This window comes from Schistocerca piceifrons, chromosome 3 (assembly GCF_021461385.2).
Source record: "Schistocerca piceifrons isolate TAMUIC-IGC-003096 chromosome 3, iqSchPice1.1, whole genome shotgun sequence".
NCBI classification, from domain to species: domain Eukaryota; kingdom Metazoa; phylum Arthropoda; class Insecta; order Orthoptera; family Acrididae; genus Schistocerca; species Schistocerca piceifrons.
The window spans coordinates 416,085,777-416,099,701 of record NC_060140.1 but is presented as its reverse complement, the minus strand read 5'-3'; the positions used below and the strand labels follow the sequence as shown (position 1 = coordinate 416,099,701).

Genomic DNA, 13,925 nt, shown 5'->3' with positions numbered 1-13,925 from the left:
CACATGAAACATAATCTACCCACCTCCATGCTAAACCCACACAATTGTCTGCCTAAGACTTGCCTTGGTATCTCGCCACTACTAGGCAGATATTCACTGTTTGGTGTCTCACGAAAGCAGCTGAGTGCTTAAATGATGATGTTACTGGCATATGTGTAAATTTAGCAGGCTATTGCCAATGCTGATGACACCTGTTCATGATGTAATGTGACCATGCGCACACATTCTGAACTTCAAAGATTCTTTGACGCATGTGGTAAGATGAAATGCAGTTACTGTTTCAAATATGCACCATAATATTTAATCATGATTTTTTGTTTTTGTTTTGTTCTTACATTCTCTACATTCAAATATTAGAGTGGTTGGGTTGCGTAGAGGAAGTTAAATTTGCTGCCATATTAAGTGTCGCCTCTATTTGGCAAGCATATAGGCATTTATATTCCACCCTCAGTTTTCCCTCACCATATGAATCATTTTAAAATCATTTCCATTTTTTTCAAGTGGTCCTGTTAGAGAACATTCCAGTTTATACAGACTTTTACAAAATTGGGGGTCCATTGGTACTATTATTCATACCTAATGGTGGCATGTTGCTTTTCGCTAGTACTGAAATTCAACATTGTAAACTCAGCTCTCACATTTGTTTACAGCATCCATTAAATTCAGTACATTTATACACATACACTGCATAGTGCAGCACAGTATACAGGTTTCTATGCAACACTAACAGATGGTGTACAAGTCTCTTATCCCCCAACATGTTCCCCACCCTGGTCTATCTCAAGAGGAGGGAGGGGGCAGTGACCAGTCAGACCTATTGACGTATCTTCATGCTACACGGCTATCTCTGCTATGCTGCACCTCTTGGACCACTGCTCTCTTCCACAAGTGCCATGGTTTATATCCTCCGAAAGTAGTATGATTTCTCCAGTTCCTGGTTTTCTTCTTGAGGCACATCCCTTCACTTCATGGTAGTTTCTTAGCAGCAGGAAGTATTCGTTTTTCCACCTGTACTAAATGTCCCCATTGACCTTCTGTCTTAGATGAAACTTCTTGGAAAGATCCTTCCTAGTTGCTGGTTCTGGCCCATGTGGAATGGTTGTTACTTTACTATCATTTAGGATGTGGGCTGGCATCAATGTTGTATCAATCTCTCTCCTCGAGTGATGGGTCTTGAGTTTCTTGTGGCTTCTATTACTGTCAAAATGGTGTTTTGCTCTCTTTATCAACCTAAGAGTGACCGAACGCTTCCTCGAGCAGTGCTTGATGCAGTCTAGCATGCATTCCCAACAGCTGCAGTGTCTTAAATACTAATGAAAAACATAACTGCCCTGTGCCCAAAAATAGACTTGTGTGATGAATAAGAAGAAGTGGTGTTATACAATTATACTTATTTGTATGGTTCAAGCTGAAACACACACACACACACACACACACACACACACACACACACACACACACACACACACACACGACTGCTCTCTACAGCTACTCAGGCCCAACTGTTAGACGATGAGAATGTACTGCTGGATAGTGGTTATTTAGTTGAACTTTGTATAGCAAACTGTGGGCTCCTAAGTAGTTGGGTGTGCCTCCTTATTTGAAGTCATTGTCTGAGTTCCTCCAGTACATTATTTGTAATGTTCTGTCACATGGGCTGAAATAATGTCATCTTAAGAACACACATGTGGCAGTGGGGCCTCTGACAACCTTACACATGGGACACTAGCTTGCCAAGGCTTGAAGAATTTGGAAATACACATGAACAGTGGTATATCACAGCATAACTGTTCTCACAACCACATTATCCCTGGCTCTAACACTTCTGAGTTTCAGTTCCAGGGTCATCAGGACCATTATTTACTTATAATTGTGTTTAATGACATTGCTAAATTTTTGCTTACATTTTTTTGGTCAGTGCAACATTTTTCTTGTACCCTTCATTTTTTTCATATTATGAAATTTATGTTGTAATCATGACAAGGTTTCTTCTAATTTTGTTCAGTATATCAGGACTTGCATTATTAAAACAAATCATTCCTGTGCTCTGATACATTGTACTCTGTAGAAGATAGTCTGTTTAATTGTAGTTACTAAGTCATATTAAACTTCAATTGGAGACAAATAACTGGTGCCTTGCAATGGGCTATCTTAAAGTCTGATGTCGATGGTTACTGAGAATTTTACTCCCAGGTGAACAGCAGTACCCTTTCTGAAATGCGAAAACACCTTCATCTAAAGCAGTATGTGACAAGCTCACCACAGCTACAGCAGCAGAACAAGAAACAACAACTGAGTTATAGATCAAATGCAACAAAGGAAGAAGAGACAAAGAGCACACAGCAGAATGGAGAGACGACTCATGACCATCAGAATGGAACAGTGACAGTTGTCCGCAGTACGGCTGCAATTCCTGGACCTGTCCCACCAAAGCCACTGCCCAGATCATCACGTCAGAGCTCATTGACAGAAGCTGATGAACCAATAGTTGCAGCAGTACCTGCCCCGAGGCCAGTTGCAAGGCCTCGAATGGGTACCACTTGCCCCTCCAGTGTATCAAGTCAGGCTGCTGTGCCATCCCAGCAGCCTCAAGTATCTCAAGAATCTGTACAGCCACAGATTTCTCCAGTTGGCACTGTTCCTCCTTCAGCTAGTGTCGTCACTCCGGTGAACCCCCTGATGCTCAGCTCAGGGGGCTACAAGGTCAGAAGCACACTTAGTACAGCCTGTTCAGTATTGGGGACTAACAGTGATTTTCTTAGTTCCTGTGTTTGCTTCTCTGTTAATATTTTGAGCTTTGACTTTGGTTCATATTGTAACACTTGTGTAGCGTAGGTAGTTTGCTGCTATATACAATTGCCTTTTGTTGTCAAAGGAAGTTTGTTATATGTTGCGAACTTTCAATAGACAAAGTGATTGTTTCCATGAGCTGTTTTTGTTGCAGTACTCGTTTGGTTATGTATATTGCTGTTACTTAGTAATAAAAGCTTGGCAGTGTCAACTGTGTGCTTGTATGTTTTGTTTGCATATATTTATATGTATTTAAAAAATAATTATATGATTTTAGTCTTGTTTTGTTTCCCCCTTTTGCTAAGATTCATTAGTAGTATAGTTGTTTGCTTTTTTGTTTGTAATTGACAACAAGGATCTAACTGCTTTTATTCCTAATAACTCTAATAAAGATATGCAATTTATCAAGTAACTGATTTCTTGTCACACTGCAGTAATGTGTGGATTTTTTATTAAACATACAGAAATATAGTGGAATAATTTTTGTGGTGTTCTTGAATTGTAAAATTTTCAAAAAGATATTTTTATAACAGATTAATTTTTTGTGATAATAATGCTACTTTAATTTGTGGGCATGCTGCACACATCCTAAATTTACAATTGTGTGTTTTTTGTATCATTTACGAAATACTGACTCTAGATGAGATACATGCACCTTTAGTTACCCAACATCTGCCAGAACATTGATTACAATTAAGAATAATTTCAGTTTTTTTTTATATTCCTTTGCTTTCCATATATATATCGATTTTGACATTGAAGATGTAGTTTCACTAATGAAAGGTAAATCCTATGAATATATATATATATATATATAAAAACAAAGATGAGGTGACTTACCGAACAAAAGCGCTGGCAGGTCGATAGACACACAAACAAACACAAACACACACACAAAATTCAAGCTTTCGCAACAAACTGTTGCCTCATCAGGAAAGAGGTAAGGAGAGGGGAAGACGAAAGGAAGTGGGTTTTAAAGGAGAGGGTAAGGAGTCATTCCAATCCCGGGAGCGGAAAGACTTACCTTAGGGGGAAAAAAGGACAGGTATACACTCGCACACACGCACATATCCATCCACACATACAGACACAAGCAGACATATATGTCTGCTTGTGTCTGTATGTGTGGATGGATATGTGCGTGTGTGCGAGTGTATACCTGTCCTTTTTTCCCCCTAAGGTAAGTCTTTCCGCTCCCGGGATTGGAATGACTCCTTACCCTCTCCTTTAAAACCCACTTCCTTTCGTCTTCCCCTCTCCTTACCTCTTTCCTGATGAGGCAACAGTTTGTTGCGAAAGCTTGAATTTTGTGTGTGTGTTTGTGTTTGTTTGTGTGTCTATCGACCTGCCAGCGCTTTTGTTCGGTAAGTCACCTCATCTTTGTTTTTATATATAATTTTTCCCACGTGGAATGTTTCCTTCCATTATATATATATATATATATATATATATATATATATATATATATATATATATATATATAGCTTTCACAGGAGTCAAAAAACCTCTTGTAGGTTTACACCGAAATTAGGTTGTAGTCACCTACATCGTAATTCAGATTATTTTGATGTTTATTAATGCTATATGAATACTGAAAGAACTGTGTGAGAACTGATGCCACAGTATTTTCTCGAATTTTGTTGCTTGTATAGTAGTGTGACAAATTTCTTTTCCTTTTTTTTCTCTTGTCTGTGGGAAAGATACAGAAAAGCACATGGTGATAAACTATAAAGATACTTTCTTGCAAATGTAATTCCTGGAGGGGGAAAAAAAAAAGAATTTAGCAGTATGAAGGGCAGAGTTTTCAAGTAGTAAAGCTACAGAGGTTGTTTGCTCTGCAGCAGTTGCTTTTGAAGGACTAAATGTTTTTTTAATTCAAAGATTTTGGATGCCAGATGTGCATCAGAAAATCCATCATGTTGAACTGTTTTGCTTCAAATATAGTGTGATGGTTCTTTATCATTATTTGGCAGTTTGGTTGGTTTCAAAGTATTAGATAAAATTATTCATCTTTGCGTCATTTTGAATGTTTATTATTTCCTTATCTATACTTGTACTATAAAAACTGCCCATTGAAATTTCATGTTATCATCATACAGAATTTAAACAAGAGAATTATTTTAATGTAACAACTTCTTTGCAGATAGAAATGAAAGTTTGTCTCTAAGAATGAGCATCAGGAATATAATATAGAGTGGTCGAAGTACCAATTTACTTTATTGATATGATTGGATGTTCCCAGTTTATTACTTTTGATAGTACTACAAAGGACCACTAGAAACACAAAAAATCTATATTTATCGATAAGAGATATCGGTGTCGTTCAGATTTATTGTTTTCAGTGTGCTATATAACCACAGACATAATTCATCAAGCAGCTTATATTATTTCTTTACAAGTGAAGTAAAGGTTGCAGTTACCATGACCTACCTATCATTTGCTATTCTGTACATAATGTTAGGAACAGAAGATTCCTCAATTATTTGATCAACTAAAAGGGTGTACCACATTACTCAGGATTTCCGAGACTTTAGTTATTATTACTCAACTTAGCCATGTCTTAAGTATCATTATTACTGAACTAATTTGCTGTGGTGTAATTCATGGTATATTCAACAGTAAATTCAAAAACAAGAGTTGAAATAACTAATGTTAGCAGTTACATTTGCCAGACGCAGCACTTACTTGAGTTTTAATTAAATGACTTGATGCTTGTCAGTATACACATTTATGATGTGCAAAAAACACAAAAATACAGAAATTTTATTTGAATTGTACAATTTATTTTAAAATTCTCCGTCTGCTAACTGACTGTGATTACTGTTTTGTTTTATTGTGCCTCCATAAATAAGACTTTATACTGATACATATCTCATCTTTTGCAGCCTCGGCTTGGACCTAAACCATTTACACCACCTAAATTAAACTTTGGTGTGGGAAGTGGAGATGCAGAACTAAAAATAACAACAGATTTCTCATTTGATAAAGTATTTTCTGTCCCATCTGTCCCCGCTGCGGAGGTCAATGGAGCTGTGGCAACAAGGGAAGAAAACAGCAATGATGTGCACACAGACGACAGTGCGCCAGAAACATATACAGAAACATTCCCTGTAGATTGCCAAGAAAGTGATAAAAATGAAGTATGTGCTGTGGTTGGAGATCAAGACATAAGTCCCACCACAGAAGATGAACTTCCATCTTCACCAAACAGTAAAGCAAAAACACCAAGCACAGCAGAGAGAAGAAAGGTTTTCGAGAAAAGGATAAGTTCAATGACTACTGAACAAGATTCTGGATCTGGGACTGTGGAAACTCTGCAATCACCAAAGGGCGATGAGTGCATTGAAGATAAACTTGAAGATTTTGAGAGGGCTTCATTGCAACGAACAAGTATTGCAGAACGTCGGCGACTGTATGAAAACCGTTCTGTTTCTGTTCAAGAGACAAGTATTGCAGATAAGCGCAGTCCCACAACTCTTAGTCCTACACCTCTGAGGCGTCGTGATTCACTTAAATCACAAAAACCTATCTTAGAAGAGGATAAACCTCAAAGAAAATTGACAGAGCAGCCAACAAGTAAAACACCCCCAATGGAAAGGAAACAGGAGCCTGTAACAACACCAACACCGAAGAGAACATCGACTGTTTTTGGTATGTATCACCTACAATGTGTTAGTATTACACACTGTAAATATAACAGTTTCATATTTGTTGTTGTTGTGGTCTTCAGTCCTGAGACTGGTTTGATGCAGCTCTCCATGCTACTCTATCCTGTGCAAGCTTTTTCATCTCCCAATACCTACTGCAAAGTAGGTATCAGTTTTATTTGTACTCCTACTCTCTTCTTCCCTGCAATGCTTGATGTTTGTGTAAGAAAGATGAATAAATGTTACATTGCATTATTTTTTGCCTTCCATTTTAAACTGAAGTTGGCCGGGTGAGTTAGTTCTCAGGTTAAAGAAAAACCTAAATATTCTGCCTCCAGTGAGACAGTTCTGAGTATAGCACTTTTAGAGTTCAAAGTAATTTTCATATGGTGTGTGATTTACTCTAATACTGTATGTAGTTAGGAAAGTTCTGTCAGAATGTAAATAATTTTGGAGTAAAGGAAACGCCTCACCAAATCGAGGAAGCACTGAGTCGTCAAGAGGTGTGTGCTTCCACATTGGGGTGAGGAATAAAGTCTAATGGGGTTGATAGAGGGAGCAAGGAGGTGGGAAGTGGAAAGAGATGTTGGGCAGGATAGCAGATGGCCCAGAGGAAGGCAGTGAGTGGATGGGATAAGAATGTGAGAGGGAGGGGCAGCAGGTGCATGAGACAGGAATGTGACACCTGAGCACTAGAGCCAGTGGGATTGTGGTGCACACAGTGACGTGGACATGGAGTAATGGATTGAGATGGGGCAGCAGGGCAGAGGAAGGGGAGACTTTAGGTAAAGTGTGTAGGTACTGTGGTTAGCAGAAATTGAGATCAGGAGGATTATAGAAGCTAATGTATTGTTGCAAGGATAACTTTCTTCTGTGTAGTTCACATAAGCTGGTGCTAAGGGAAGGGGGGGGGGGGGGGGGAAGAAGGGAAGTTTCTGGATGGCATGTGTTGTGAAGTAGCCATGACACTCAATCATACTGTGCTCAGCAGTACATTCCACCACTTTTCATATGGCATCTGATTTACTTTAATACTGTTTGTAGTAAGGGAGGTTCTGGCAGATGTAAATAATTTTGGAGTAAAGGAGACAACTCACTGAATAGTGGTAGCATTGAGTCATCAACTCTGCTCTTGGCCTTAGTTTGGTGGTGGCCATTCATTCTGGTGACCAGCTGGTTGATGGTCATGTCCACATAAAATGCTGTGCAGAAATTTCAGCAGAGCTGATATTCGATGTGGCTGCTGTCACAAGTGGCCCTGTCTCTGATGCGATAGGATAAGCCAGTGACCAGACTAGACTAGGATATGCTGGGAGCCTCCACAGTGATATGGATCCTGTGGCAAGGGGCTGGAAATGAAAGTGAGATAGGGATGGAGCAGGATGATGTGTATGTTAGGTGGATGAGGTAATACCACTTTAGGAGGGATGGGAAGGATTATGGGTAAGATGTTCCTCATCCTAGGGCATGATGATAGTCAAAGCCATGGTGAGGACATGCTTCAATTGTTCAAGTGTGGGATGATACTGGATAATGAGGGGGAAGCTCTTTTGCAGCTATTTCTTTGGATTGGTGGGAGGATTAGTGATGTGTCAGGATACGGCACAGGAAATCTGTTTGGGGAGTAGGTTTTGGGGAGGCATTCTGCACACTGGACAAGAAAATTTCTGTCACTGCCAATATGCCATCCATGAGTGGCCAGGCTATGTGGTGAGATTTTTTTGTGTGAAAGGGATGTCAGCTGTCAGAATGCAGGTACTGTTGATGGCTAGTGGGCTTGATATGGACGTACGTATAGATGTAGCCATCAGGGAAGTGGAGGTCAGTGTCCAAGAATGTGGCTGTGGAACACTAAGTGAAGCAGATGGGAGAGAAGATGTTGAGGCTGTGGAGTAATGAGGATAGGGTTTTTTGGCATTGGTTTCAGGTCATGAAGATCATCAGTGATCCTAACCAGCAGGGGGTTTGGGGCGTTTGGGAGATTAGGAAGATTTCCTTTTGATGGAACAGAAATAGGCCGACATAAGAGGGTGCTATGTTGGTGCCCATAGCCATGCCATGGGTGTGAGGATTTAATTGGTTAGACTGGTTAGAGGTGTAAGGAATGAGGTAGTGGGTTTTGAGGAGGACACAGGGAGAGGCAGCGTTCAGTAGATGTTTGTGTATAATGAGGGAGCATCAGTAGTGACAAGTAGGGATCCTTATGGTAATGGGGTTGAAACGTTTGAGAATTGGTGAAGAAAGTGGTTTGTATCTTTAATAGAAGCTGGGCTACGAGAAATTGGTTGAGGTGTTGGTAAACAAGAGTAGAGATTTTTTAGTGTATGCACAGCAACCAGAATCAATGAGGCATCTGGGATTGTTTTGTTTATGGATTATGGGAAACATGTAGAAGGTGGGTGTGCAGAAGATCATTGGGGTGAGGGGGAAAACGGATTCAGGAAAATTACTTGATGACCCTGAGGATTTGAGTAGGGATTGGAGATTATGTTGGACATATGGGATAGGATCACTATGGCAGACTCGCAGGTTTGTCAGACATTTGGTAGAGACCCTCTGTTAAGTAGTCGCTATGATTCGTCAAGGCATTAGTGGGGCCTTTGTCCGTGAGGAGGAGGAGGTTGATTAAAGCAGAATCTGTCTTTAGTTCATTAATTGCCATTCTTTGTTCTGTTGAGATGTTTAGGTTCTTGGGAAGAGAACTGGGGAAGGATGGTGAGGCAAAGTTGGCGGCGGAGTTCTTGACAGCTATGGGTGGGGGAAAAGCTGTTCTTCTCATTGTCAGGAGGACATTCTGTTCTCCCATGGGGTTGTGGTAGTATGATGGGTTGGTGAGGGCTACAGGAGTCCATCAGAGTAAAAACGTGGCTCCAGCAGGACTGAAGGCATGCATTTAAATTCTTTATTGTTCCAGGAAGCTTAGTGCAGCTATAGGTGCGCCCTTGTCCTGCAGTGCAGCCTGGCATCGATCCATGATGTCCATGTTCTATGATACGGTCAATCATCAATCTCGATGGGGACAGCTGAAAGTGTGTGCCCCGATCGGGACTTGAGCCCTGGATCTCCTGCTTACATGGCAGATGCTGTATCCATCTGAGCCACCGAGGACACAGATGAATAGAGCAACTGCAGGAATTTATCCCTTACACGCTTCCTGTGAGACCCACATTCCCAACTGTCCACAATCTACATACATAATGTTCCTAATAGATACTTTGCCCATCCACTCATTTTCAGCTGTCCCCATCAAGGTATGTCAACTCCACCTGTCGGCAGCTGAGGGTTTCAATTAATTTGCTCGGTCATCAATGGTATCTATTCTTTCTAGAACAGTTATTGTCTATATATATAGTTAAATGGCTACCCAGCCATTGACCTTTGTCTGTGCAAATGCGCACAGGTTGCCTGAACTATTACAGGAATTGACACCTTAGTGGGTGCTAGTAATGAGTGGAAGGGCAAAATATCTATTAGGAACATTACATATGTAGATTGTGGACAGTTGGGAATGTGGGTCTCACAGGAAGCGTGCAAGGGATAAGTCCCTGCAGTCACTCTATTCATCTGTGTCCTCGGTGGCTCGGATGGATAGAGCATCTGCCATGTAAGCAGAAGATCCAGAGTTCGAGTCGCGATTGGGGCACACATTTTCAACTGTCCCCATCGAGGTATGTCAACAACACCTGTCGGCAGCTGTGGGTTTCAATTAATTATCATTTATTGCTGTGTCAAATGCTGATATGCCTGCCTTTTGCTGTTGCACTGCTAATGAGGCATCCAGGTACAGGTTGTACCGGTTGGCACTGGCAGGCACCCAGCAGCTTGGAAGCTGAGCTCAGCCTTAAGTTTGGTTTCCTGGCAGTTGACCCATTGTCATATGATGGAGATATGCAGGTGCAAACCCTAGACCTGCTTCTGCCTGGCGGAGGCCCAGCAAGAAGTTATGGAGCAGCCTCACAATAGAAGCCAACTCAGCAGTGTTTGATAATTGATGAGTCATGAATCTGGCTAATGATCAAAGAACAGATGATTTGCCTCTCTATATATCAAGTATTTATACACGTCAATGTGGGTTTGTTGGGGTGTTGTGACTGCTGAGTCACATCTGCTGCCTATAGAGGTGGTAGTGCCAGGATCCCAACCGGCAGGCAAACGGCGATGCCCAGTGAATTCAGTGACAGAAAACTGAGTAAGAACCTTGCTGAAAGTGGTCCACGTTATTGCAATGAGCCCATCTGTGTCTTTACAGAAGTACGGAATTCCTGGAAGGAGTGGTTGGGTGGGTGCTGGGGGGGGGGGGGGGGGGGGGGGGGAGGCAGTGTTCATGATTGGAAGGTGGTATGAACTGGGAGAGGCAAGGTTCAATGTTGCGATTAGATTGGAGGTACTGGTAGCAGATAAGTATTTCCACTGTAGGGATCAGGAGAAGGAGAGTAGGTCTTTGAGGAGTTCAGCGTCATTGGACGTTTTCATTGGTGAGGTGTTTGGAAAGGACTGAATCTTCTGTAGGATTAAGGTTTCTGGGGAATAGGTTGATAACAGTGTATTGTGTTTGTTTATGTTCTGGATTTTGTGGAGTGTTGGGGGAGAGTTTTAGAGGATGTGTCAGATGGGAAAGGTCAGCTAGCCAGATTCTGGATACTATTGAGGGATTAAGAAGGGCGTTTTCTAGTGGTTAAGATAGGTGTTATTGGGTAGTGTTGTTTCAAGGTGAGAGTGAAATGTCAGCAAATTTGATAATTTTTGGAGTAGGTATCTGAAGTGCTCTTGTTGATGTTGGAAGGCAAGGGTTTCAATTTAGGACATATGGTGTAGGTAGTTGTTACTGAATGATAATAGTATCTTGTTGAAGGAGCAGAGGTGGTTCTGGGATGCCTGTGAAGTGGAGATTTGTTTATGTAGTAACAGATTTGTGAGTTGTAGCAACTGGCAGATTCTAAAGATTTGATCATTGTACAAAGACGGTTGGGATCCAGAGAACGAAATACTTGTGGTTAAACATGGGATTCCGTAGTTACATAATATTTGAGGAATATGTTGTGAGACTGTATTTTACTCAAGGGTAGGCCTACTTTTCTGAACTTAGACAGATAAATGAAGCAGAGTCCATTTGTGATTGGTGACGCAGGGGGGGGGGGGGGGGGTGTCTTGAAATAGATGTGGAAAATGAATAAAAGTAATCATTGGATGATTTTAAAGAGAAGAATGAATAACATGGTGCAAGTTTGAGAAATGAAAATGCCACAAAAGTTGTGCTGCGAATCATAGGAAAGTTGGATGGATATGTGCGTGTGTGCGAGTGTATACCTGTCCTTTTTTCCCCCTAAGGTAAGTCTTTCCGCTCCCGGGATTGGAATGACTCCTTACCCTCTCCCTTAAAACCCACTTCCTTTCGTCTTCCCCTCTCCTTCCCTCTTTCCTGATGAGGCAACAGTTTGTTGCGAAAGCTTGAATTTTGTGTGTATGTTTGTGTTTGTTTGTGTGTCTATCGACCTGCCAGCGCTTTTGTTCGGTAAGTCACCTCATCTTTGTTTTTATATATAATTTTTCCCACGTGGAATGTTTCCTTCCATTATATTCATAGGAAAGTTTGTTACACAAGAATATTTGTTCACACATTAACTATTGTTGCGCATGGGGAATAACAGAGATGAGACATAAAATTTGGACAAAAGCATTGTGTGATGAGGGGTGAGTTGATTATTGCTTGGAGTATATTTAACTGTGATCTGGCTTATGGGTAGTTTGGAGTATGTTTGCTCTACATCAAAGTGGCTGTAACTGGTGCTACTGGGTGTTGCAAAACTCACACACAACCATGTTGGTCAGAAATGATGCTGGTGGTGGTGTGTGTGTGTGTGTGTGTGTGTAACAGTGGCTTCCTTCCATCCTAAACCACATGCTGTTCATCCTTTTATACTGTCTTGTACTTTATCTCTGCTTTGTCTCTCTTGTGTTGTCCATCCTATCTTTTCCCTTGTTTTCCAGAGGGGAAGGAAAGTTGAAAGAGGCAGGTAGATGATAGAGAGTAACAGAAATTGAGGCTTGGGAGTTTTTGAGACTGAAGGATGTGATGGATTTAGAGATGTTAATGTTTAAGGGACTATTAACAACCATTTATCTTGTGCATTTGTCAGCCTGAGTGTGGTTTTCACACAGTTTCCCATACTATGTTAGACAAATGCTGGGGTGGTTTCCAATCTCTGCCTCAGAAAATATGAAACACAAACAGTTAAAATACAGTAATACACCAAAAAAAGTTTATAGATTCAGAGATAGCAAAAAAGGCTTCCATATTTCTGTGTATCACAGGGAATTGGAATCTTGACTTGACCGCCAAGGTCACAAGGATGGCGAGAAACATCTATAAAAAAGGCATCAATCTCAAGGTGTGCTGTGTACCAGTGAGATGCATGGCTGTTTCGGTGGAACAGTCTTTAGCAGGCAACGTCTGAGGAACCTGCTGCACACAGTTGTATAAGGGTTACCTAGTCATGCAGGGCTCTGACTAGGTGAACTTTTATTTCATAAAAATTCTCTCTTCCTCCTCCTCCTCCTCCCAATAGAATGTATGGGCTGCTAGTAGGTACCAGCACCCAATCAAACAAGGGTGCTCATGTAATCTGTCCTCCAAGCTCAGGAACATTTCAGAATTCTAGCACCTGCAGGAACAGAAGGCAAATTGCTAATCATAATGTGTTTTTATTAGTTAAAGGGAAAGAGGGAAGCTTTGAAAAAGTCTCACCTTTGTACATTCAAAAGGCTTTAGAGGGTACTGCAGCAACATTAAAAATCTGTTAGGCAGTTTTGATATGGAACACTTTTGGTTGAAACCTCAAGTTCCCAACAAGTGAAAAACCTGTAGAAACTCAAAAGGCTTGGGAAATACGCCACAGAAACTGAGCTCCACATTACACTGAACTACAGCAAAGTTGATGTGACATGATGGAAGATGGTGGACATCCCCAAAGACAACCTGGAAGTTTACACAGAATATTATGAAAAGATGGTAGGTGATCTGATAAAATCTGACTCATTCATCCTCACTTTAAATGACATGAAACTCCCAGAGTGTATCAAGGCAGGTTTTTTATCTTAAATATTTGGCCCTATGTCCCCAACCCAGTGTGCTGTTTTAAATACCAGTGCTTTGGGCACACCACTGTTGGGTGTAAGGGAGAAGACATTCATGGCATATGTGGTAATGCTCCCCATGAAGAAGTCGGATGGCCATCACCTCTGAAGTGTGTCAGTTGCTCTGGAAATCACCCTGTCTGGAGGAGTGGCTGCAATGTCTTCCTTGGAGAAAGGAAGATACAAGAGATCAAAACAACAAAACACACTCCTTATGGTGAGGAAGGAATGTCTAGAAAATCATGTAGCACCTATGTTTGCTAGCTCCTTTGCTTTGGTTGTCAAACAGCTGGTTCAGAAAATCGATGCTACTACACAAATGAAGGTTGCTAATGTCAGCACTAGTACCTGTAT

At 41.1% G+C, this 13,925-nt stretch overlaps 1 protein-coding gene across 2 annotated transcripts in view; it reads left to right on the top strand.

Moving 5' to 3' along the window:
• Positions 1 to 13,925, top strand: part of LOC124790106 (coronin-7) — a 238,154-nt gene that overhangs the window by 83,416 nt on the left and 140,813 nt on the right. Inside the window, exons 9-10 of one of the 2 annotated variants that reach the window (XM_047257675.1) lie at positions 2,194 to 2,703; positions 5,676 to 6,441. In XM_047257675.1, coding sequence (XP_047113631.1) covers positions 2,194 to 2,703; positions 5,676 to 6,441 — 1,276 coding nt within the window. The remainder of the gene's footprint in view (positions 1 to 2,193; positions 2,704 to 5,675; positions 6,442 to 13,925) is intronic. The other variant, XM_047257676.1, reaches the window with a different exon arrangement.